Source organism: Anastrepha ludens, chromosome 5 (assembly GCF_028408465.1).
Source record: "Anastrepha ludens isolate Willacy chromosome 5, idAnaLude1.1, whole genome shotgun sequence".
Taxonomy (NCBI): domain Eukaryota; kingdom Metazoa; phylum Arthropoda; class Insecta; order Diptera; family Tephritidae; genus Anastrepha; species Anastrepha ludens.
In genome coordinates this window covers 126,668,003-126,691,299 of record NC_071501.1, presented here as the reverse complement: position 1 = coordinate 126,691,299, position 23,297 = coordinate 126,668,003, and the positions used below count along the sequence as shown (strand labels likewise).

Here is a 23,297-nt window from a genome sequence, read left to right as displayed (position 1 = left end):
GATTAGAAGTAAATGCAGAATAGTATCACTTCATATTTTGTGTATTATCACACTTACAAAAGTTTGTTCATTGTATGTACATACTTACACAAGTATGTATGCATATATACGCGTAAATCTTCGGAGATATCAACAGCTTTTCTTAATCAAATCAGCCCGCTTCCTTATCTGGCGTCCCACAATTTGCGACTTATGTTAAGTATATGTATCAGCAAAACTTCACAAATATTGTAGATGTTTCAATGATGTCGAAGTGCGCGCACATTTTAGGCATCAACCTGCGATTTAGCTTCAGAACGGACGTGTGCCGTTCGCTTTCAAAGTTCAGCACGGCCTATAAAAGTAGACAAGACTTTTGTGGGAAGCGATCAATGAGTGTACAGACCCATAGGAAATGCAATGTGGTAGTTATTGGGGGAGGAGCTGTAGGTGCGTCAACTGCATTTTGGTTGAAAAAACGAGGCAATAAAGATCTCAGTGTGATTGTGCTTGAGCGGGACCCCACGGTGAGTAGAACTTCTTTAAAACAATACCAATACCAATAAACAAATATTTTCAATAAGCGAATAAGAATATTTATCATCCAACAATTTTAGTACAAGGAAGCTTCCACGGTGTTATCAGTCGGTGGAGTACGCCAGCAATTTTCCCTATCTGAGAATATTCAAATGTCCATTTATGGCGCCGAATTCATAGAAAATTCGGCTAAATATTTCGGTGATGTGGATTTGTGTTTTCGCCCGCACGGTTACTTGGTGCTGGCCTCAGAGCAGTGTGCTGACATTTTGCGGCAAAACTCCGAGTTACAAAAGGAGTTAGGGGCTCGCAATGAACTTTTAACAGCATCTCAATTAACGAAGAAATTTCCCTGGATTAACGCTGATGACGTTGCTTTGGGTACATATTTTCATAAAATTACTTTCAATCACTTAAAATATTTTCTTTATCAAACATTTTGCTCACAATTTACGTTTTAGGATGCCATGGACTCGAAAAAGAGGGCTGGTTTGATCCGTGGGCTCTTTTAGGGGGCTTTCGGAATCGCGCTAAAGATTATGGTGCTGGTTTTCTTCACGGCGAAGTGCTCAATTTTGATATACCAAACGGCTCAGATAAACTCAACTCGGTAAATGTGCGAGCCAAGAACAATGATATTTGCACTGTTGATTTCGACATCTGCGTTTTGGCTGCGGGTGCTCGTTCCGGTGAAATAGCTCGGCAAGCAAATATTGGCACTGGAGCCGGTGATTTATCGATACCGCTGCCTGTTGAGCCACGCAAGCGGTTCGTTTATGTTTTTACCACACAGGGCGACAATGCACCCGGACCGGGCACACCACTCACCATCGACCTCGATGGTACATATTTCAGAAGAGATGGCATGGGCAGTAATTATATTACAGGACGCAGCCCGTCCAACCAACAATTCGAGCCACCAACAAACAGTTTGGACGTTGATCATGAATTTTTCGAAACGGATATATGGCCAACCTTGGCAAAGCGGTGTAGTGCATTCGAATCGATCAAAGTTTGTGGAAGTTGGGCTGGCTACTACGAATACAATACCTTCGACGAAAACGGGATAGTTGGTCCACACACATACTATAAAAATCTCTACATTGCGACTGGTTTTAGTGGGCATGGCATTCAACAATCGCCGGCAGTGGGGCGAGCCATTTCAGAGTTGATACTAGACGGCCGCTTTAAAAGTATCGATCTAAGTCGCCTTGGGTTCGATCGGATAGCTGCCAATAGGCGAATGTGTGAGTCAAATATCTATTAATTACCTTTAATATGTGTACATATGTAAATTTGTGTATAGGCTCATATGGTGGGAACGGTTTAAACGAACTTGTAATATTTTAACCTGAAATCGTATGAATAAATAAATCCAAGTAATCTCTTAGTTTTGCACAATCATTTTATTCATTTCTTCTTCTACGAATAGGTTTCGCATATATGCCTTCGTTTCTGTGATACTTAAATTTTCGTACACTTTTTGTATAATTTTGATTTTGATGCATACATATTCAAGTAAGTATACATATATACATATATGCCATTACGAGAATAAACATATGTACTTGGGGGTTTATAGCATCGAAAATGTGAAAAAATACTCATTAACGGCTTGTATGCATACATATGTACATTGACATTTACGCAACGGTACTTAGACAGGTTTTTTAAATAAACTTATTTTTATAAACTCAACACAGACAAAACAAAACTTCGTGTTTATATTAGCATACACATACACACATACATGCTTGGATATAAGGAAGTCGTATTTTTCTGGTTTGCGCTGATTTTCATTATTTTAATTTTTTACTTCCAAATATTCAATGCAGTTTATTTTTGATTAACAATTCATCGTTTTAATTCGCGAGTGATTTAGCTAAAGTGATTTCTAATTATTCACAGTCATTGCTTTTCTTACGAAACGCGTTTTTTCTGAGTTTGGGAAAAAATTACCCATATATTTTGTTAAAAAATCATCGAATACACGTCAACAATTCGCTTGCAAATTCAATTAATTCTGCAATATGTGACGCTGCTATTGTTGTTGGTGTACGCACTTCTTTTCTTCGATATAGAACCCGTAAAAAATTTCAGCCGAAGCAAAAATGTGTCAGAAAAGTGGTCCGAAAAGTGTTCCGGAGTGTTTGTTTTGAAATGTGTTCTTTCTTCCTTGCAAACCAAAACCGCGCTTGAGTGCTACTTGGAGAGTGGTACTTCAACGTTTCACCTTCGTTGCAATAAAAAAAAAAGATTCCTGTTGTTTTTACTGATTTTTATGGTTAAAGCGGATGAAAGCAATTTTTCCACTGTCTTTCCTTTTTCTTTTTAGTTCCCTCCGCTTTCATTTGAATTGAACTGAATTTTTCTGTTACTTCTTTTAATGAAATTGTGACTCCTCAGAAACCGTCCCATAGCAGTTAAAATTATTAAATATGAGTCAATAAATAAATTGTTTGAGAAATTTTAAAGTAAGATTCGAACATTTTCTTTGAATGTCGAATTGTGGCGCCTTATTTAAAAACCCACTTTACACCGAAAGGACGTTCTGGAGTATGACTACAACTGAATATTACACGGAAGAGGCTGCCCTTTGTTTTAGCAACAGCTTTCTTCCGAAACTATGGTATTTGTAAAAAAAAAAACAAAGAAAACCAGCAGGGCAAGAATTCTTTTAAACAATTTAGCAATTTTCGTCCACTTGTTGGTTATGACTTTTACTAACACTTGCGACAATGATGGTCCGGACTTTATATTTACCCGAAAGTGGTTGAAAAATCAATTAGGCGAATAGGTCGCCAACGACTTGTGATCTGATCTCAAAAGACTTGTGTAATAAAGGTGCTCTAATTAGGTCAACATTTTCTTTACTTATTCTCCAAAAAACGACCAAAGAAATCCTTCACAACAACTGATAGGTAAAAAGGAATTTAACACTCGCTTTTTGTTTTATTATGTACTGAATTGGTTCACAGAATCGAGCGACTACTGTCCATTAATGCGCATCTTCAATCAGACACTTTTATGCCTAGGCCATATTGGATAATATGTATGTATGTATATGTTGCCCAATAAATGTATATTTGTATGTGCCGAATAATTGTGGCATTGCTAATTTTATTCTATCTGCGCATTTGTATCCACGCGAATGTCTTGTAAGTACACATGTACACATGTACGCGCACATTTTGATCACTCATACTCATTATACATAAGTACATATGTTTGTATCCTTCGGCTTCTTACCTTCGGTTCACCAATCGCAATCTTCTTAAATAAAGCTTTTCTTAAGTTTATTAATTTTTTGTTTTTCATTGAAAGAAAGTTCTTAATTTTATTAAAAAAATCGGATGCTGTATTTTGCCAAAGTTGGATATTATAACATTCGAAATGCGCACACATACAGATTTACATACATATATACGTGTGTACATATGTATGTATATGATTATGTTTGTGTACGCAGAGCAGTATTGTTGAGTTAAATTTTGAACCGATTTCGGAAATAATATGCACTCATGTTCGTACAAACGCGTGCTTAAAATTTGTTTTTTTCGACGTTATTCAGATCAGAAAAGCAGAGAAAAGCAACTTCGTCCACGTCTGCATGCCTGTATAAGTTAGCAATAGGAAGTTTCACAGATGCATGTACATATGTATGTGCATATATAGAGTGTGTTCGAGGTGTAATAATTGCGGCTGTGCTACTTTTTTCGAGATGGCACCAGGTTCAGCCACAAATTTAGGCAACAATGGCAACGTCACGCGTTCTGCCGTTTTTTTTTTTTTTTTTATTTAATAAATACTACTTTTAAGCTCAATATTGTTTATTCGTTGCTTTTAGCGCAGAGTTCAATTGAAATGAATACTGATCCATATTTTTATATTTTCAAACAACACGTTCGGAACTAAGTAGCTTCGAGCAGCTGAGTATCAGCAACAAAAAAGTAACAGAGTCGCAACAATGCCGTAGTGGTTGAGAGCGGCGAACACACACAAAGTCTGCCTCAAAAGTGCCCGAACTGCCTTCATGTCTCAGCAACCTATGGAGCCATATTTTAGATACAAGAGTACGATCACACATCCATTACCCGTGTTGTGTAAAAAATTCACGAGATTTGGTTTAACAGCAGCTAAGTTTTGCATTTAATGTAACCATTCCCCCCACAGTCGGTTCTATGTTACCGGAATGGCTCGGACTTGTATCCGGCCATGAACTGTCGCTCCAGCAGCATTCCCCATACAATACATCTAGTGTAATTGTATTTCTGAACTATCAGTCGAAAAATTTATTTTAAACGAAGAGCCAATTTAAAGAACTGCTTTTGAACTCTGTAACACAACCACACGGTAGCTCGGTAGTTATGCAAAAAGCTTTTAATGATTTGGCTTTTCTCATACTTCTACTTTTGAGAAGTTTAAACGCCGGTCGTCCAGGATCTACTATGAATGAAAAAAGCGAAAACCTCGATTGCTTTACAGGGATATGGGCCGAAACGTTAATACTGTGTTGTATCTATATGTTATGAAGCGCTTTATGCCGTGATTTCGTCACCCTCCATTTGAGGGTATTTTGGTCGTTCAATTTTAAAAGCGCACGTTTTGACCATAATAACGGATATTTCCGTATGTATAGAAGTCCACGCAAGTGGGACAGTCCCTGATTGCCATTGACTTGGAAGTGGCCTGGACGATTCTTCAGCTCACAGCTTCCGGGCTTCACTCAAGTATCCTCTGGGTAGCTCCGGAACATCCCCTTGAGAGCAGACTAATATGAGAAGGCGAAACAATCCAGCATATCTGGTTGTGCGCTTTGGGACCCGCCACGTAAAAATCTTTCCCCAATGAGAAATAAAACAAAGTCTGGCGCCGGTTAGCACCAGAAAAAACCGACTGGCTCTCTTTTTTAAACTCGGCCAAAATCACTCAAGCGGTTATCACGCCAATCAAGGAGAAGAACAAATTTTCACCATAAATGGCATTCTGTCTATGCGGATTTAGCACCGTGTGACATTTTTTCCCCCTGGAGACTTGGATATGACTATGAAAGCAAAGCATTTTGCACACATTGATGACATTCGAAGGTTGACGACCCCATCCTAAATAATGTTTCCAAAATCGAGTTAAGCAATTCGAATTATATGTTTCTCGCTCCCACAAAGCGGCGTATAGAGTCCGGAGGGAACTAATGTGAATTACATAAATCAACTTTGCCAAAATCTCTTTAAGTTTTTCTAATTTTCCAACAGTCCGGAAACTTTCGACGCAGAACTTAGATGTGAACGCGAAATTTTTTAACTCCTGCGTACTTGAACTAGCCATGGAGAGATTTCCTATTCCCAATTTTCCCAAGCGTTTACAATTTTGTTTTAGATTTAATGGCTACATGAAATATAAATCCAAACACCGAAGCTCAGTGAGCGCATTCATGTGAGTATTTCCAAATTCTGTTTTTAAACTAATTCAATGAGTTGTAGTTTTCTTATTAATGGATTACTTAAAAGGTAGCTTGTAAAGTTAGATGCATGCGTACATACATATGTATATTTATATGTAAATTAAATGGAATTAAGATTCGAAAATATTTTCTTTTTTTGTTACTTCATTGTTTTAAATTATGCTGTAGGTTTAATTCGTATATTTTGCATGTACTTCACAATACTATAACAAATATCTTTGTAAAATGTCTAATATGCATTTGTAAAACTATTTTTAAACCATATAATACTCTTGTGCTTGGAAATTGTCGTGTGCTTAGTGCGAAAACTCATATAAATTTGTTAGATCAAAATTCTTTGCAGAAGCCCTTAAGTCGGCTTTGCCCGGATGTAGGCTGCCAATCGATTATCTAAGTATAATATGCTTGAGTTTTATAGTATTCGCCGACGCAATCATAGTTATGAAGATAAATAAATTATTCACACACAAAGTGCCTATGTATGTTTCATTAAAATCTTGGAAGTCCTTATCGGAATTACTCTTTGTCCTTATTCAATATTGATGCATACATTTAAACTCTCAATTATTACCATATTTTTGTTTTTGTAAAAGCATTTTAGCAAAAACCTTTAAAATAAATCCTCTTCGATTCATATAGGTATGTATTATTTTGTATACATTTTGTATGTAAGTATATCTATATATTTGAAATAATCCTTTCATGTGTTTGTGCGAGTGCACGGGCTCCGAATCGAAATTTCTGTGAACAAATACTTGTATACACAAATAAACTTGGTTTATGTGCATACTATTCCTGCAGGTTTCCTTCTTATTTAACTTCTATTACGCAATATCTCTTTTGGTCTATACAATTTACATTCTACATCGCATCGGCGTCCAAGTGCACTCATTTCTTATTGTTTTTCTTTACATTGTTATAAGTATATAATATATTAATGGAGTTTTTTTGTTTCCATTTTTGTTTCTTTTTTTGCATATCAGCATTTGTAATAGCTTTTGTTAGTTTCATTTCTTATTTTTATACCCGACTAGTCGCCCCTCCCTCCCATCGTGGTTACTCTTATACAAACATAGCTTATTCCCTGTTACTCCTGATCATTTTTACTCATTCATTCGTATTCCCTTAATTATTTATTTATCTTCTTCGATGCCCTCGTCCATGGCGGCTTTCACGTGGGCGGTACACATTTCCTCCTTACCAATATCACATTTTTCAGCTAGCATATCCTCTATGCCCTCATCGATTGGTTGATTCTCTTTGTTGTCCTCTGTCTCGTCGTCTGTCTGCCTTAACGGCTCTTTACCTTCGGCAACCCCATTGGTCGTTGCTTCGTGATTAGACTGCTGCTCTTCTTCTTGGTTGCCTTCTTCTAGACCGGGAGTCATTTTGACTCGACATGTTTCGTACGCTTTCGTAAAGCCTAGCTTGGTATAAAGATTTCTAGATGCATCGTTTTGTGGACGTATGACGACGAAGGGCGAATAGCCACGTTCAATTACAAGTTTAGTTAGAGCTCTAGCAAGACGTATTCCATAACTAGAGGTAGGTAAATTTATATTTGAATGAGCAAAGTTCTTGAGCTTAACTAAATAAGGTTTGTTTATTTACCCCTTGCGACGATACTCTGGACGTGTTTGCATCGAGAACATTGCTCCATAGTAAGAGTGCACCATCCATGCAGCCAATTCATTGGTATCTTTGCGAAAGATTCCCAGTCCTGGCAACACCTGCACCAATATCTCGAATACTTCTATACGTTCAATCTCGCTGGCCGGATACAAGTCGTGTATACCTTTCACGTCATCAGCAGTAAGAGGACGCATCTCTGCATCGTCAGACAATTCCTCCAACTCCAAGTCTGTGTTCAGCTCATTACACACATAGATGTCGCCTTCAAGCCGCTCCATTACTCCGAAAGTGGAGTAAAAGTCATCCAGGCGATTCATGATAGCAATATGCGTGAAATTCAGGTACAATGGCTGTTGCCAGTCGATAAGGGCATCCTCGGTGCGCATCAGATCCACACATTCGATTTGTGTTGAGGGACAAAAGATGCCAAAGCTTTGGTAGATATTGTTGTTGGGCTAATTTGACGAATGAAAAAATAATGTACATACATATTTTCGATTATTCGTTAGGAGTTTACTTATTTGCATGGCTCTTGTTCAAACCTATTTATGGGGATTTGTTTCTTTATGAGATAGAGTTGCAATAAGTATTGGGTTATGGAATTATATAAAGGGTGGTTAAATTTCAAGGGCCGATGTTGAATGTGAACCAAACCTAAACGTCAAGTTTTTTTCTGCATTTCATTTGACATTTTTCAATTTTAGACTAACTCAATTTGAACAATGGAAAGATACACAATCGAGCAATGGTCAGAATGGTGGCAGGAAAAGGCAACAGTGAATGACCAATTTTCGTCAGTGGATTCGTCAATAAGCAGAATTGCCACATTTGGGCGAATGATAATCCAAGAGTGATTGCCGAAAAACCAATGCACCCACAAAGAGTGACTGTTTGGTGCGGTTTATAGGCCGGCGGCATCATTGGGCCGTCTTTTTTCCAAAATGAGGCCGGTCAGTCAGTTACTGTGAATTGTGTTCGCTATCGTGAGATGGTAACGAACTTTTTATTTGGCCATTTGGCCGATATTTTGTTCCATACGTAATTGAGCCATACCAATATTATCATAATAAAGAAAAATGACAATAATTTCCTAAAAAAATTGTATTTTATTCAAAATCAACACCCGCCCTTGAAACTTAACCACCCTTATTATATACAAATAAGTACAAACATAGATGACCATGACAATGATGGCAATTAGTTTAGAACTACTTAGGTATACATACCGTAAGCGTGCATCCTGGAAAATGTAATATTATTGGTTTCTCGGGCCAATCTTTAGAGACATAAAAGTAAAAGTCCCAAACACGATCATTCAGGTACGTTTTTATGGTTTGATGAAACTGAAAGAAATATAGTTTAGTTTATGTGGCGGCATATTTATAGATACTATAAGCATATGAACAACAACAAAGCATGAAATACAGATCTGGTTAGTAATTTGATTCTTCTACATTTTGGACTAAAATTTTGGCGCACAATAATATTTATGTACTCTCTTTTTTGAGTAGTTTGTCATAATAAGAGACTGGCACATGGCAGGTGTTTAGACCTAGTTCCTGCACACAATTGTGGTGTGAGTCTTCATCGTTCATCGTTTTATGCCGCCACCGAACGGCGGAAATTAAACCAAAATATAAAAATAAAAATTTCAATAGTGGTAACCTTGGAAAACGAAATCATTTCATGTCAAAAACTTAATGCATTTGTATACGTGTACCATACGTGTAGTATGTTTTTCATACCCACATATGTATGTATATATAAGTAGATATGAATGCATGTAAGTATATGCATGAAGGCAGGTGTTTAGTTGTATTCTTCAGTGTACATAAATGCCCAATGCAGCCGCCGTAGCCGAATGTGTTGGTGTGTGAATACCATTCGGTAGAGGCCGGTTTGAAACCCCGGGTATGAAGCACAAAATTATAGAAAAAGAGCCTCATAAAAACCATCTGCCGTTCGAAGGTGGCACACCACAAATAGGGGCAGAATCTCGGTCCAACAGCCAACGAAGGAGTATGTAAGCCACATACTCGTATACATAATTCTACCACCTCACCAATCGAATTGATTTTTATACAAATACTTAAATCGGCTTAAACTATTTTCTGTGAGGCACTAACTGTTCATTATTTGATAACTGTTCTGAAGGCTTTCGTATCTTGCAACAAATTTTAGCACATCATATTGTTTTGTAAACCGCAAATTTACCAGGCTTTATAGTATGCAGACGCAAAGTTGAATAGAAATATTGATTATACGGTCAAGTTCTGGTATTCACTTCCCCTGTAAGTGGCATTGAAATTTTGTGGCAACTGCTTTGAATCTCATTCGGAAGATAATTACAGAACCTGGGTGATAGATATACTTGTATATATTTTGTACATATGTACATATGTGTGTATGTGTACATATGGTAAAGTCCATTATTTTTAATAATAAAAAAATTGGCAGATTGCTTGCGTGGAAGAAAAAAAGCTCATACCAGTGAAGCAGATAAAGAGCCTGAATTCATACACATTGAATTAACACATGATTTGAAGTAAGACATACTTGTATACATATGTAAATATAAATTATAAGAAGATAGTGAAATATTTTGCTTTTCACTCGTTTATTAAAATTTATTAAATAGTATTAAATCATGAAGTCTCTATTTTTATTTCTTATAATGCATTACGAAAGCCTTATTTTTAAACCTTTCAATATTGGCTCAACCCTAATGAATGTGCACATATTTACATACATACATACGTACACTTGTAGCCCTGAACACGTGACGTTCTTTAAATAGTGTTTAACACGATTATGCCTACACGAGTTGGGCGTTGTCTGTGAATTGTAGGCCAAAATGTACCAACATCAGGGATAAACTACAAAAAGTATTTATGCACGTATTTGTGTGTGGATTGACATAAAGTCAAAGGCGCCACATTTAGCGCCATACTTTACCGCAAGGTGAAAAACCCGTGCTCGGTTGCACGCTATCCACTCACACATCTGCATATGCTTGCATGCATTGGGCACCAATCAGCGATTCTTACTAGAAATTTTTATTGCAATTGATAATCCCATTACTACTGCTATTTTTATTATTATTGTTGTTTTTATTATTGTACAAATAACTAACGGCTTTCGAAAGCTCAACTAACCGATGCGCAATTTACTAGCTGTGTGCAAAATAAACGTACCTTTAGTGACTCCGGTAAGTATCTTTCCAAATACTCCAAAATTTCTGGAAGCTCAGATTCTTGCACCAAACGAAAATGTTTACCTTCAGGAATGATTTCCATTTCTAAAATCAAATATGAATATTATATTATTATTATAGGGATTTTATGTAGAAATATAAATTAAACTATCTAATTAAAGGATACAACCTGTCTTACGTTCCCCCGACAGTCGGTTCTACGTTACCGGAATGACCCGGATTTATATCCGGCCAAGGACTGTCACTTCAGCAGCATTCCCAATATATGTATGGGGATGTTTATGCTGCTACAACAACAACAACAACAACATCCTCTTTCTCACAAACAATCTGATTTTATAAAAGTTCGCAGTACATCCCACTAAACCAATGGGATGTGAGATCATACGCCTCAAAATAAGCAGAACAAAAAACAATCACCTGCCCAATGCAATGGTGTAGTCACCCATCGTCAGCATCTAGTTTGGGTCCAGAGGGAGAGAGGGTTAGGTGAGTGGGCTTGAGAGGGCATGTAAATCGGTGGTTAGTATAGTGCGATGTACCTTCACATACCGCACATATATTGAGTAAGTCGGAGTTTATTCAGGATAGGCAGGAGTTTAACTTACTAATACAATATCCAGATTGTAATTAAGCCAAATGCTTCGAAATGTAGAAGTTAAAAAGCAAGAGTAAAAGGACACCAGCTTGCGGTACACTTTACTTTATCCTCCTCTACTTTGCGCGTTGATCTCGAAGTTGACAAACGAATGTCGACCACTCAGATATTTCGCGAACCACCTCTTCAGTCCGGGCGGGAAGGTCGACTGTTGTATTTCATCTAGCGTGGAGTGGCTGACTATATCGAAAAACTTCGACAAGTCCAACGCTACTAGAGCAGTCCGCTCGCGGGGCCGTTTTGGCTAAGCCCGCGGTTGACCTGGGTTTTTATGGCAATGAGTGCTGTTGCTGGGCTGGGCTGTTGCATGTAGGCGGGCTTCACAGGTTTCAGTAGGGAGACCACTCACCCTGCTTTCCACTTGTCATCAATTATGAGAGTGGCTATGGATAAATTGAAGGCCTTTGAAGATTATTCTACTTCCAATAGACCCAGGTTTTTCAGCATGAACATATGGACTTAGTAGGGCCAATGGCTATGGAAGTTTTTGCTTTTTTATGGCCACCTGAACCTCATCGCTGGAGAAAGTAAGTGGCGCACAGTTGTTCAGCAGTGTGAGCAGCCGTCTGATGACACGACACTTGGAGACGATTTCTGATTCGGTTTGGCATAGGGATCTGCCAGAGGAGAAGTATACCCGTACAAGAAAAAATATTCGCGAAGAAAAAAAAACTTATTTCAAAGCTCTAAGTTTTCTAGTGAGTTCCCTCACCCATTATGTTAAATTATTTTCTTAGGCGAGTATTTATGTAAATGATTTTTATTTATTTATAATACAGGAATTAAGCGATAAATCGCCTAACTACAACATAGGAGTGCGATTAACTAAGACTTTCGACTCGCTTGGTAAAATTGTTTGTTTGGCGGTCGCCTCCCGACAGGCAACAGCAAGCCGCCGATTATATTTCTGCCATGTAAAATCTCTCCATAAAAAGCCACCGTTCGGAGGCGGCATAAAACTGTAGATGCCTCCATTAATAGAGCAAATAAAGATGCACAACGCAAATTGAAAAAGAAAACTTTAGAAAGGTTTTTCCCGTCAAGGGTAATTTCATGCCTCAAGTATAGGGATTGAAAGTGTATTTACCCATTTAAGAGGAAATTTAAGAAATTCCACTCGTGATAAGACTTTTCGTGTTACAACTGTCTTTTTTGCTTCGAAGATCCTTAAGGTCCGCAGTCTGTCTTCCTATAAGTACTTGAGAATTTAACTGCTCAAAAATGTGTGAAGACTTCTTTTGACTTGTATAAAAGTAAATTAGATATTGATAAATTGGTAAATGACTATTGTATTTATTAAATAAACTATTCGAAGTCCATAAAAGCAGTTTGGAGAGCATCTGGTATGAAATAATTTTATTTTCCATTTAATGGAGTTGGGTGAATCAATCTTCTCTCAAGCCAAAAGCCAGGAAACTCATAAACATTCTTTTTTTAATTTCATCGGTGATAATATATACATATAAACATGTATAAGTATGTATGTACATTTATAGAATTAAAATTGTCAGTGAGAGAAACATGGCTACTGATGAAATTAATGGAATGGCTAAAATTTGATTGCCTTTACATTTTAAGTTAGCCATTAAAAATCCAGACGAACTCAAGGTGGTATAATAGATAAAAATACCGCCAAACAGCATTAAAAATATCAAACGTGGAAGCAAAAAGTATTACCGGAAATATACATGCGAAGGTAGCCTTTTTAAGCACTTTTGGGGCTTCATTTTAAAACATTAACCAGTTAAGCGATTATGTCGTATATATGCGTCAATTTCAAAAGTTCATTTTTTAGTTAATGTCGTATATGTGCGTCATGCCGAAAAAGGAAATTGCATTTGCTACGAAATTTAAAGTTAAGCAAAAAACGAAAATTTCCCTGTTATTTATACATTATAAAGTAATCATGAACACTGAATCGTTTTTGCATCGACAGTCTGCGCTTGAAATTAATTCAGCACAGTAAATCAAGCTGTCTAAGAAAAACTAATAGCTTAATTGATTAAATATATGCATATTTTTGTATTGCGTCTACCTTCCTATTGAGAAAAATTACAAGAGGAACCCCGAAATTAACTGATAAATTGAGCTAAAAGATTAGCTACGCTAGGAGTAATTTGGATTAAAAGTGGAAACAGAACTAACTAAACCGAAAGCAAGCTAAAAAATAGGAAATAGTTAATTAGCTGAAATGGATATAACACTATTAGTATAAACACTTACATACATACAGGTATGTGCATGTATATGTAGTTAGAGTATTGAATTAGCGAATAGATACCCCTCAATTATGAGTATATGAACTTTTTTATTTAGATTAGAAAAGCAGTTGCAAATGATAGCGAAAAGTGGTTTATGCTTACCATAGCTACAAAACTGCATTAATTAGCTCAGGCAATATAATTGTGGTTCAGGCAGGAAATTGTATAAATTGCGAAATATAAAGGAATGTATATACGAAGAACAACAACAAGACGCACGCCACAAATAAGAGAAGCAGCTCGGCCAAACACCCAAAAATGGTGTACGCGCCAATTATATATATATAAATAACGGGTGGGTCATATAGCGTTTGCTTTTTGAAGCACCTATTTTTTTGAAAATGGTAACACAAATGACATGTCAAATGTGTTCCTAATTTACTTAAAGGTTTGGCATTTACGAAATGGGACGCTATACGCTTGAACAAAATTGGGAAATATTAAAAACCTATTTCCAAAGTGGTGAGTCGTCTTCTTCTTCCGCGGTTACAGTAAATGGCGAGCGTTACCGTGACATGCTCAACGAGTTTTTGTTTCCGAAAATTGAAGAGAATGACATGGACGACATTTGGTTTCAACAGGACGGGGCAACTTGTCACACTGCCGAAGTTACACTCGAACTTTTGGTTACCGTTTTTGAAAACCGAATAATCAACCGAAATTCTGATTTCAATTGGCCGCCTCGGAGCTGTGATTTAAGCCCGTTGGACTATTTTTTGTGGGGAGCCGTTAAGGACAAATGCTATGCGAACCACCCAGAGACGATTGATGCTTTAAAACACGAAATCGAAGTTGCCATTCATGAAATTGGAGCCCAAACAATCGAAAATGTGCTTAAAAATTGGGTTGATCGAATGGCCTACTGTAAAGCCAGTCGTGGCACGCTATTATTTTGCATTCATAAATAAAAATGTTCAATCTTTAAAATAAAAAAAAGTTTGAAGAAATATTGATTAGTTTTTTTTATAACCGATTCAAAAAGCAAATTTTACATGGCCGACCATATATAAGGTACATTTTTTCCACAAAAAAAAGAAGATATTTTGCAATTTTTTATATAATTTAATCAATGTAATTAATTAAATGAAAAATAATTTTTTGAGGCACTAGTGAGAGCAATGAAATAAAAATATTTATCAAAGGAAATCATCCTTCGATTCCTGGCTTATATTATACTTTTTTGAAGGCTAGCTTCGGCGTTTGGCCAACTTTCAAAAATACAAGACTGTGTTCTTTCTAATTAAATTCAAATAAACAAGCGGCTGTGAGTTATTGAAGCGGAAATTAAGGAGCTTGGGAGCACTAATTAATATTAATCAATTCAATTTCTGACCTTAGTATTATCAAACAAAAACCGCTATCGAATGTGCCCCATTTTCAAATTTTCAATTAATACATAAATATTTCTTGCATGTAATAACATAATTCTATTACAATACATATGAATCTCTGTTTTGGTGAAGGATTTTTTTCGCTAATAAATAAAGGGGCCCAACGGAGTTTCGCTTCGAACTGGCCTAATCCACGTTTGCATACGCGCGAATGACGCAAAATCAGTAAAATGAATTAGTTTGGCTCGAAACGCAAGTGGTAGAAAAATATCACCAAAACGCCCTGATTATATAGTATTAGGCGCCAATTATATGAATTTAAGTGGAAATGTATGAATATTAGGGTAGTAGATTTTTTTATTAACAGGCTGAGCAAAATCAAAAGTTAACTTCAATCAACAAATAAGAAATCGAAAAAATATATTAAATGCTAGAAATTGAAAAAGGTGAAAAGTGAGGGTGAAGCGTTAATTTAATTAAGCAGCTTCCAAGCGTAATTTGATAGCAAAAACTACTTTTTAATCCATCCATTTTTGATGTTGAGATTTAACGGAAGCTTCTGTTGGAAATTCCCCAATCTTAATATTGATTTCTGGCATATGAGTTCACAGATATTGATCAGGACGATCTACAGAGCTGCTGCTTTCATTAACATGTGTATGACAATTTCTGAATTTCTGAACAAGAGTGTGTACCAAAAGACGCAGTAAATGCATGAAAACGACGATTTCACTCTTACCTAAAAAAATATATAAGTATGCTTATACATTGTAAAGGGCGATCAGATTGGAGTTACTTTTTCAAGACGGTTTTTTTGGCAGATCACGCGGGACTACTGTCAAACTAAATACGTAATTTTTTTCAGGACTCATTCCCATTTGACCATAGAAAGACTTACGCGTTTGAAAAGAATTGTCTTTAGAAAATAAATGTCATGAATGGCTCTACACAAAAATAATAAAAATTGTCCAATCAATTTTAATTTTCGTTTTTTATTTCCATTTAAAATCCCATGCCTCTAAATTGATCACCCTTTACAAGCGCGTGCTACACCAGTAGGCTAATATCCAACGCAATCTCTTTATTTGAACCCGAACCAGGATCTCTGGGACATGATAGAGAGGAGCGAATAGATTCAAAAGAGATAATGAAATAATAAAATTGTAAAATTATAAATTGAAGAAGTCTGAGAATGCATGCCCAAAGGTCAACAAGGTATAGGGATGGCGATCAAATAAAACAAGAAGTCTGATCTGGACACTTAGTATAGCAAAAACCGGTGAGAACTACCAGCACATAAATTATTGATTAATCACTTTTGGTTTGCAAATAAATAACCTTCGAATAAGAATCTGTTTTTAATTAATTAGCCGGAAGTTTATAATAAATATTTTTTATGCAAAAAAATGCTTTATTTGAGCAGAACATGAGTTAAAAGGCAAAAGTTCCTCAGAAGAATTCTGAAAATAAATGTACATACCTATATACATACATACATATATAATAATACAATTCTTTCTCTGTGATGCTTTCCATTTCAATTCAACCGGGCTATTCGGGACATGTTCTTCGATTTGGATGTAACTCAAATATGTTGCTCTCTGGTCAAAATAATGAGACACGTATTTTTTTGATCGCCCAAAAAATTTTTTTTTCAAGATTTATCGGCAATTTTGTTCTTCGGCTCAAAATCGATTTTTTTTCATTATATAAGAATTATTTTTTTTTAAATGCTCATAACTTAGTCAAAAATGAACAGATTTTAATAATTCTGGGTTCAAAATGTTCGTCATTACTTACACGAGCGACTTCATGTAGAAACAATTCCAAACAAGTAGTTGAAAATTTTTTATTTAGCAAAAAAGAACAAAAATTGAAATTTTTTCGAAATTCAATAATTCAAAAAGTGTATTTTTTTTTTTAAAACTTTTTCCAAATCAAGAGGACACCTCAAATTTCAATTGAGTTGAATGCCCAGTAGCTAAAATTAGTTGTTTTTGAGTAATGAATTTTTGAGTAAAAACCCTGTTTCGCACTTTTTGTTTTTTTTGGCAAAATAAAAGAATTTCAACTACTTGCTTGCAAATGTTTCTACATGAAGTCGCTTGTGTAAGTAATGATGATCATTTTGAAACCAGAACCATTAAAATCGGTTCATTTTCGACTAAGTTATGGGCATTTAAAAAAAAATTCTAATATAGATGCTTTTCATTTCAATTCAACCGGGCTGTTCGGGACATGTTCTTCGATTTGGATGTAACTCAAATATGTTGCTCTCTGGTCAAAATAATGAGACACGTATTTGTTTGTTGGCCCAAAAATTTTTTTTTCAGATTTATCGGCAATTTTGTTCTTCGGCTCAAAATCGATTTTTTTTTCATTATATAAGAATTATTATTTTTTTAATGCTCATAACTTAGTCAAAAATGAACCGATTTTAATGATTCTGGGTTCAAAATAATCGCCATTACTTACACGAACGACTTCATGTAGAAACAATTGCAAACAAGTAGTTGAAATTTTTTTATTTTGCAAAAAACAAAAAGTTCGAAACAGGTTTTTTACTCAAAAATTCATTACTCAAAAACAACTCAATTTAGCTACTGGGCATTCAGCTTAATTGAAGTTTGAGGTGTCCTCTTGATTTGGAAAAAGTTATAAAAAAAAAATACTTATTTTAAAATATCGAATTTCGAAAAAAATTCAATTTTTTTTCTTTTTTGCTAAATAAAAAATTTTCAACTACTTGTTTGCAATTGTTTCTACATGAAGTCGCTCGTGTAAGTAATGACGAACATTTTGAACCCAGAATTATTAAAATCTGTTCATTTTTGACTAAGTTATGGGCATTTAAAAAAAAATTTTCTTATGTAATTAAAAAAAATCGATTTTGAGCCGAAAAACAAAATTGCCGATAACTCTTGAAAAAATTTTTTTTCGGGCGAACAAAAATATACGTGTCTCATTATTTTGACCAGAGAGCAACATATTTAAGTTACATCCAAATCGAAGAACATGTCCCGAATAGCCCGGTTGAATTGAAATGGAAAGCATCTGTATGATTAGATATTAGATATGGGTCACCGGTGGAGTCAACTGTTTTTCGGTTGATTTCATTAATAACCAAGTTTATATTTACTATGGCAATAAATGTACCAAACATTGAAATAAGGACCGTGAAATGATATATATAAATACTTGTGTGTGCGCATATCTTTTCCCCAGCTGCAGCGCCCACCAAATACAAGAAAATTATATTAAACTCTCGTGAATTTTAAGACCAATCAGACAAGCAGAGGCAGAACCAACTGGCAGGCACAAGTGCATTGAAAAATGCAAAAACGCAGACAAAATCGTTTTAAACTGATTTGACAAGGAAAGTCCACTGCAAATGTACATATGTATGTGTGTACATACTTTTTCATATATTTGTGTGCATTATGAACGTAATAATTGTTTATTTTATACTTACAAACAAATAAAGTTCAACGAGCTTATGTAAAGGTGTATTTCCAAATGTATTCTTATTTTACTCCAGTTTATTTAACTTGAATTACCGATACGTCTCACGTTTCGTTTTTTATTGATTCAAGTTTTATTCCGTAATATTTTAGTTATTATTATTATTATTATTTTTTTTTAAAGACGCGTAAAAATGCGATTCGCAAAAATAATAGCTGTTATTATTATATTTTCTTCAATTTTTATTTCTTTTTGAAAGTGCAATTTTTAAATTAAGATAATCACAGATTTCAATTAATATTCAATTAGGGTTTTCCTCTTAATATATGTTTCAATTAACTAAACAAGTATTTTATTTTGGTTTTATTAATAAAATTAATTTATCTTTAGTTTACTCCTTCGTTACTTCTATAAATAAATGTTTACACTGTCATTTATATTTTAAGTCTTGTCTTTGTAATAACGTTATGAAATTTGTATTTGGGTTGGCCTTTTTAGTTGGAGATGACGGGAGGCGAATCTTGTATTAAGTCAACTATGATTTAATTTTAATGTCTTTAAAATATATTTAGTATGCGGATTTCAGATAATTGTTTTTTTATTTGTATATTTAATTGTTGATTACATAAATTTCGTATCTTGCCGTCGATTTCGTATTTTAATTCGTATTTGGAAACTTGATTTATTTTTAAGCCTTGTGTTGCCCCCCGGAGCACCTCCACCGGCCAAACCCCGTTCAAACGAAAACGATTTTTTCTTTAGAATTTCTCACTGTTAAATACCTATCTACACAAGCACTTTGCCGGCATCAGTCTTAATATTCTGTCAATTCTCTTTTTAACCGAAAGCACGTTTTTATTTTTTTAGTTTTTCGACCAGTCTATGTCTGCTATGAATTTTTCAATGTCCGTCCGGTCAAACTTCTCGTGCCAATAATAATGGTCTGCTTATAATGAAGAATTCTATCGGCTTCTTGCTTTAGCTTTTGTCGTGTTCGTATTTTGTTGCAGTTGCCGTAACAGCTGCTGCAGATGCGTTGTTGCCGTCGTCGTTGTTGCTGTTTCTTTTTAAGACTATGTGTGATTTTTGCTGGTATTGTAGATAGCCATTCGCCGTGGAATTTATTCGCACGAGCCTCTGTTGTTCGCGTTTTCCTTTTCCGAATTCTTGTGTGGGTTTTATCGAATTTTTAGTGCTGCGCAGTGAACACACAATTCAATTTGAGGAAAATTCACAGAATCTCTGCCAATCAATCGATTTTTATTCACTTTCTATTTAATGATGAAACGGTTATGAATTGAACAGTTTTTCTTCAATTTTTAGTATTCAAATTCGGCATGCAGGACTCTTTTGTTTAATTTTTGTTCATATGGGTGTTGTTTTAGATTCCATTCAACGACTGCAATTACTTAAACTATTTTTAAGCCAATATGATTTAATAATTTCTGCTACGATGAAATTGCTTTTGAATCCTTTCGACTCTGGTTGTTGTCTTAATCCCCACAGACTTAAATAACTGCTGTGCTGTGAAGCCAAAGTATACAGATGTTTCTTGCACTTCTTTCTGCCGAATTATTCAGAAACTCTAGTGGCAACTGACGACGGACTCGAACTGTTTGTTTGGCAAGGAGCAGATATTGCATTTAGGCTCTTTGGCATGCCAGACGCTTTCATTGCGCTGTCGCCGCATTCGTTGCGTTTACTGCACTGTTGCTGCGCTCTGCTCTTCTCGTGTGTTCTCGCATCATTGTTGTCGCTTTCATTGCTCCTACTGTTAGTTTCAACTGTTATTGGAGAGACCGCCACATGTTAGGGCTTAATGAGCGTGTAAATTTAACTGTGCAAATTAAGAATCGTGCGTTTCAGTTTTGCGCCACACATCACCGAATGCAACGTGTGTGAGATGGGATAAAGTGGGCCCTCAAAAATTCTTTAAATTTTTGCCGAGTTAGTACAAATGGCTAAATATACAATACAACTCCAGTACAGAATCTCAAATGTGAGCAATTCATTTGCGTCATTTAGACGCATAACACTTCTACATGTCCATACATACATACATACATATGTATGTGCAGACAAATATAATACTTGCCGATTTGCTTCCATCCATTCATATATTTAAAAGTTTCATGCATTTGCGTGCGCCATTTATATATTTACGTGTCGCCAATACCGCTATTGCAGTTGTCAGTGTTTACTTCCTCCCCAAATTCATCATGATTCACCGTTGCGAAAGCCAAGCGACAAGTTAAGCAACATTTTTCTAAAGTCAGCCGACATACGGACTTGAACGTATCCAGCTGAGCAGAAATGCTAACACACATTTACACATATATATATACATATGTATGTTCATATGTATGTGTGTAATTTTATCCAATGCAGGATTTGCGAATGCGCAATTCTAGGGTCCCAAGCCTGTTCGGTACATGTTCTCTGCATAGTATGCGCCAAATTCAGCCAAAAAAGTTGCCTGACGCCGCGAAAGGCATTAAAATTCGATTAATATGAAAACATTTCGCTCTTCGCAAGACCAACGACTACGCAAACTTACACTAAGCTTTAAAGGTTGCGACTAATCAGTAATAGGCTCATGGTGTAAATAAATTGAAATCGGAAATATTTCCTGGAGCCACAAAGAAGAAATTAAATAATTGTATATTTTCAAGCGTATACGTATAAATATGTATGTGCATATACATAAGTATCTTTAAAGAGTTTCTAAATGCGCCAGTGGCCACATAGTGCTAATATGCGTATGTATTTAAACATGTATATTCACGTACATATGTACGTATATGTATGCAATGATATATGGCCGATTAATATTTTCGTTTTTACGCCCCACATCCTTGCGTCTGCGCATTCACGTTTCTTGCTCTTAATTTTGCTTGAGGGATATTTATCTCTTAAATTCCTATTCTGCTCATTCCTAAAGAAATAAAGAACCGCAAGAAGTATTGGGAGCGCGCCTGACGATAGCCCCCAACTCTTGTTGCACACTTTGACACTCCTGCGTTGACATCAGGATGAATCAGCCAATTTTTGCACATGTCGTTCACGCTGTATTGCCAATACATATACACACGCGCATGAATGTAAACAGAGACAAAATGTGTATATATTGTCACTTTTTAACATACCTACACACATACATAAGTACACGTAAGCGCGCGTGAATAGGAACTTTTTATATATTGTTTGCATCGCCGACTTTAAGTGCCTCAATATGCGGATACGTAACAATAAATTTAAAATCGTCCCATTGTAGTAAGCACCGAGTATTATTCATTAGTAATCGTCCGCTATCGTTTGTGCAGCAGCATACATATGGCACGTTTTTCCCATTGCTCTATTCCAAAAATTATATTTTGTGTTATTTAGGATGCATTTGTGCTAATTTTTATGTAAGCAACAATTTTACAAAATATTATATTAAAAGAGATGAATACCAAATTAGGTACAGGAGAAACGAGTCCACGAAAATATTTTTGAAAAATTGTGCTATAAGTTCAGATTGAGGAAAAAAGTATATGTACATATAATTGGCCCTTCACCCTTCTTTGGGTGTTTAGCTGAGCTCCTCCTGCTATTTGTGTTGTACGTCTTGATATTTTTCACTAATGGAGGGATGGGGTTTTTTATGAGGAGCTTTTTCATGAGAGAAATACTTTCGGAGGTGTACCCTAATCACGTACCAACCCATTCGACTCCGCGACCGTACGATGGAAAAAGTATTTAAGTTTGAAAAATAAAAACCACCAATAACGTACATACATATGAGTGTATGTATGAACAAATAGTACACTTCCAGCGCTATATCAGAATAAAGTGGATCCGTTCTAATGAAGAAATACTTGAAGTCGAAAACAAGTGGCGGAATTAGTTCACCTTATATGAAATTATAGTATGTATTTTAAAAATTATGTAATCAAGCATTTTAATATATCTATGCATAGCATTTTACATATGTATATAAATAGTTTTAATTTTGCTATGTATCAGAACAAACTTAACGATTTTAACCACTTTAAAGAATATATAAAAAATCTGGCACGGCTACCCAATTGATTTGTAATCTGTAAACCATATACCATAAATGTAAATATATATTTACATATTTAGATAAGACCTGTACACTGTGTTTCCTTTTACTTACCTTATTTCGTTTCCACTTTCACTTCGCGATTAGTAATTTTATTATTTCTGGTACGAAACCATACTTATTTGCGGAAGACTAATTTTTACCAAATATATGTATGTATGTACGTAGGTATTTATGCGACCGCCGCTTGGCAGTAACTGAATATTTAATGAATATCAAACCCATTTCCCACTTGCACAATATTATGAAAAATCAATCATAGATATTCGCTACTTTGCTTATCAACTCTAAAAACTAATAAAATGCAGCTCTTCAAAAAACAAATAAAAAAATTCGAACTAAGGTGAGTTAACTTAATAGTGCGCTTAAATATGAACGTTCTTCTGTTAATATAAATACATACATATGCACATCGCTTTGTTCGTACATGTACCTTTGCAAATCAGATATACATAGGTAGTCAACACTTTGCTTATCAAAATCAGATATCTAATCAAAAGTGCAGGGCTCATCTTCAAAAGAACAAAAGAAGCATATTGAGTAAAATCATAATTAAAACTATGGCGAGTCGGCTTAACTGTACCGGTATATTCTCGTGACAATGCAAATATGTACATAATTTTATATGTGTGTGCATTTTCGTAAATATAAAGT

General features: G+C 35.5%; 2 protein-coding genes across 3 annotated transcripts; one reads left to right on the top strand and one right to left on the bottom strand.

The window, feature by feature from the left end:
* Nucleotides 1-1,906, top strand: LOC128864938 (FAD-dependent oxidoreductase domain-containing protein 1). Its single transcript, XM_054104721.1, has 3 exons — nt 1-506; nt 597-897; nt 978-1,906. Exons 1-3 carry the CDS (start codon nt 204-206, stop codon nt 1,781-1,783), a joined length of 1,410 nt encoding a protein of 469 aa, XP_053960696.1. The 5' UTR covers nt 1-203; the 3' UTR covers nt 1,784-1,906.
* On the bottom strand, nt 1,904-22,823 carry LOC128864939 (uncharacterized). Of its 2 annotated transcripts, none has more exons than XM_054104724.1 (5): nt 22,698-22,823; nt 10,804-10,907; nt 8,836-8,952; nt 7,589-8,064; nt 1,904-7,516 (listed from the first exon to the last, which is right to left on the bottom strand). In XM_054104724.1, exons 2-5 carry the CDS (start codon nt 10,903-10,905, stop codon nt 7,111-7,113), a joined length of 1,101 nt encoding a protein of 366 aa, XP_053960699.1. In that variant the 5' UTR covers nt 10,906-10,907; nt 22,698-22,823; the 3' UTR covers nt 1,904-7,110. The 2 variants fall into 2 exon arrangements, with proteins under 2 accessions (XP_053960699.1, XP_053960698.1); XM_054104723.1 differs by lacking the exon at nt 22,698-22,823 and adding an exon at nt 18,546-20,142.
* Nucleotides 22,824-23,297: the final 474 nt, after the last annotated feature.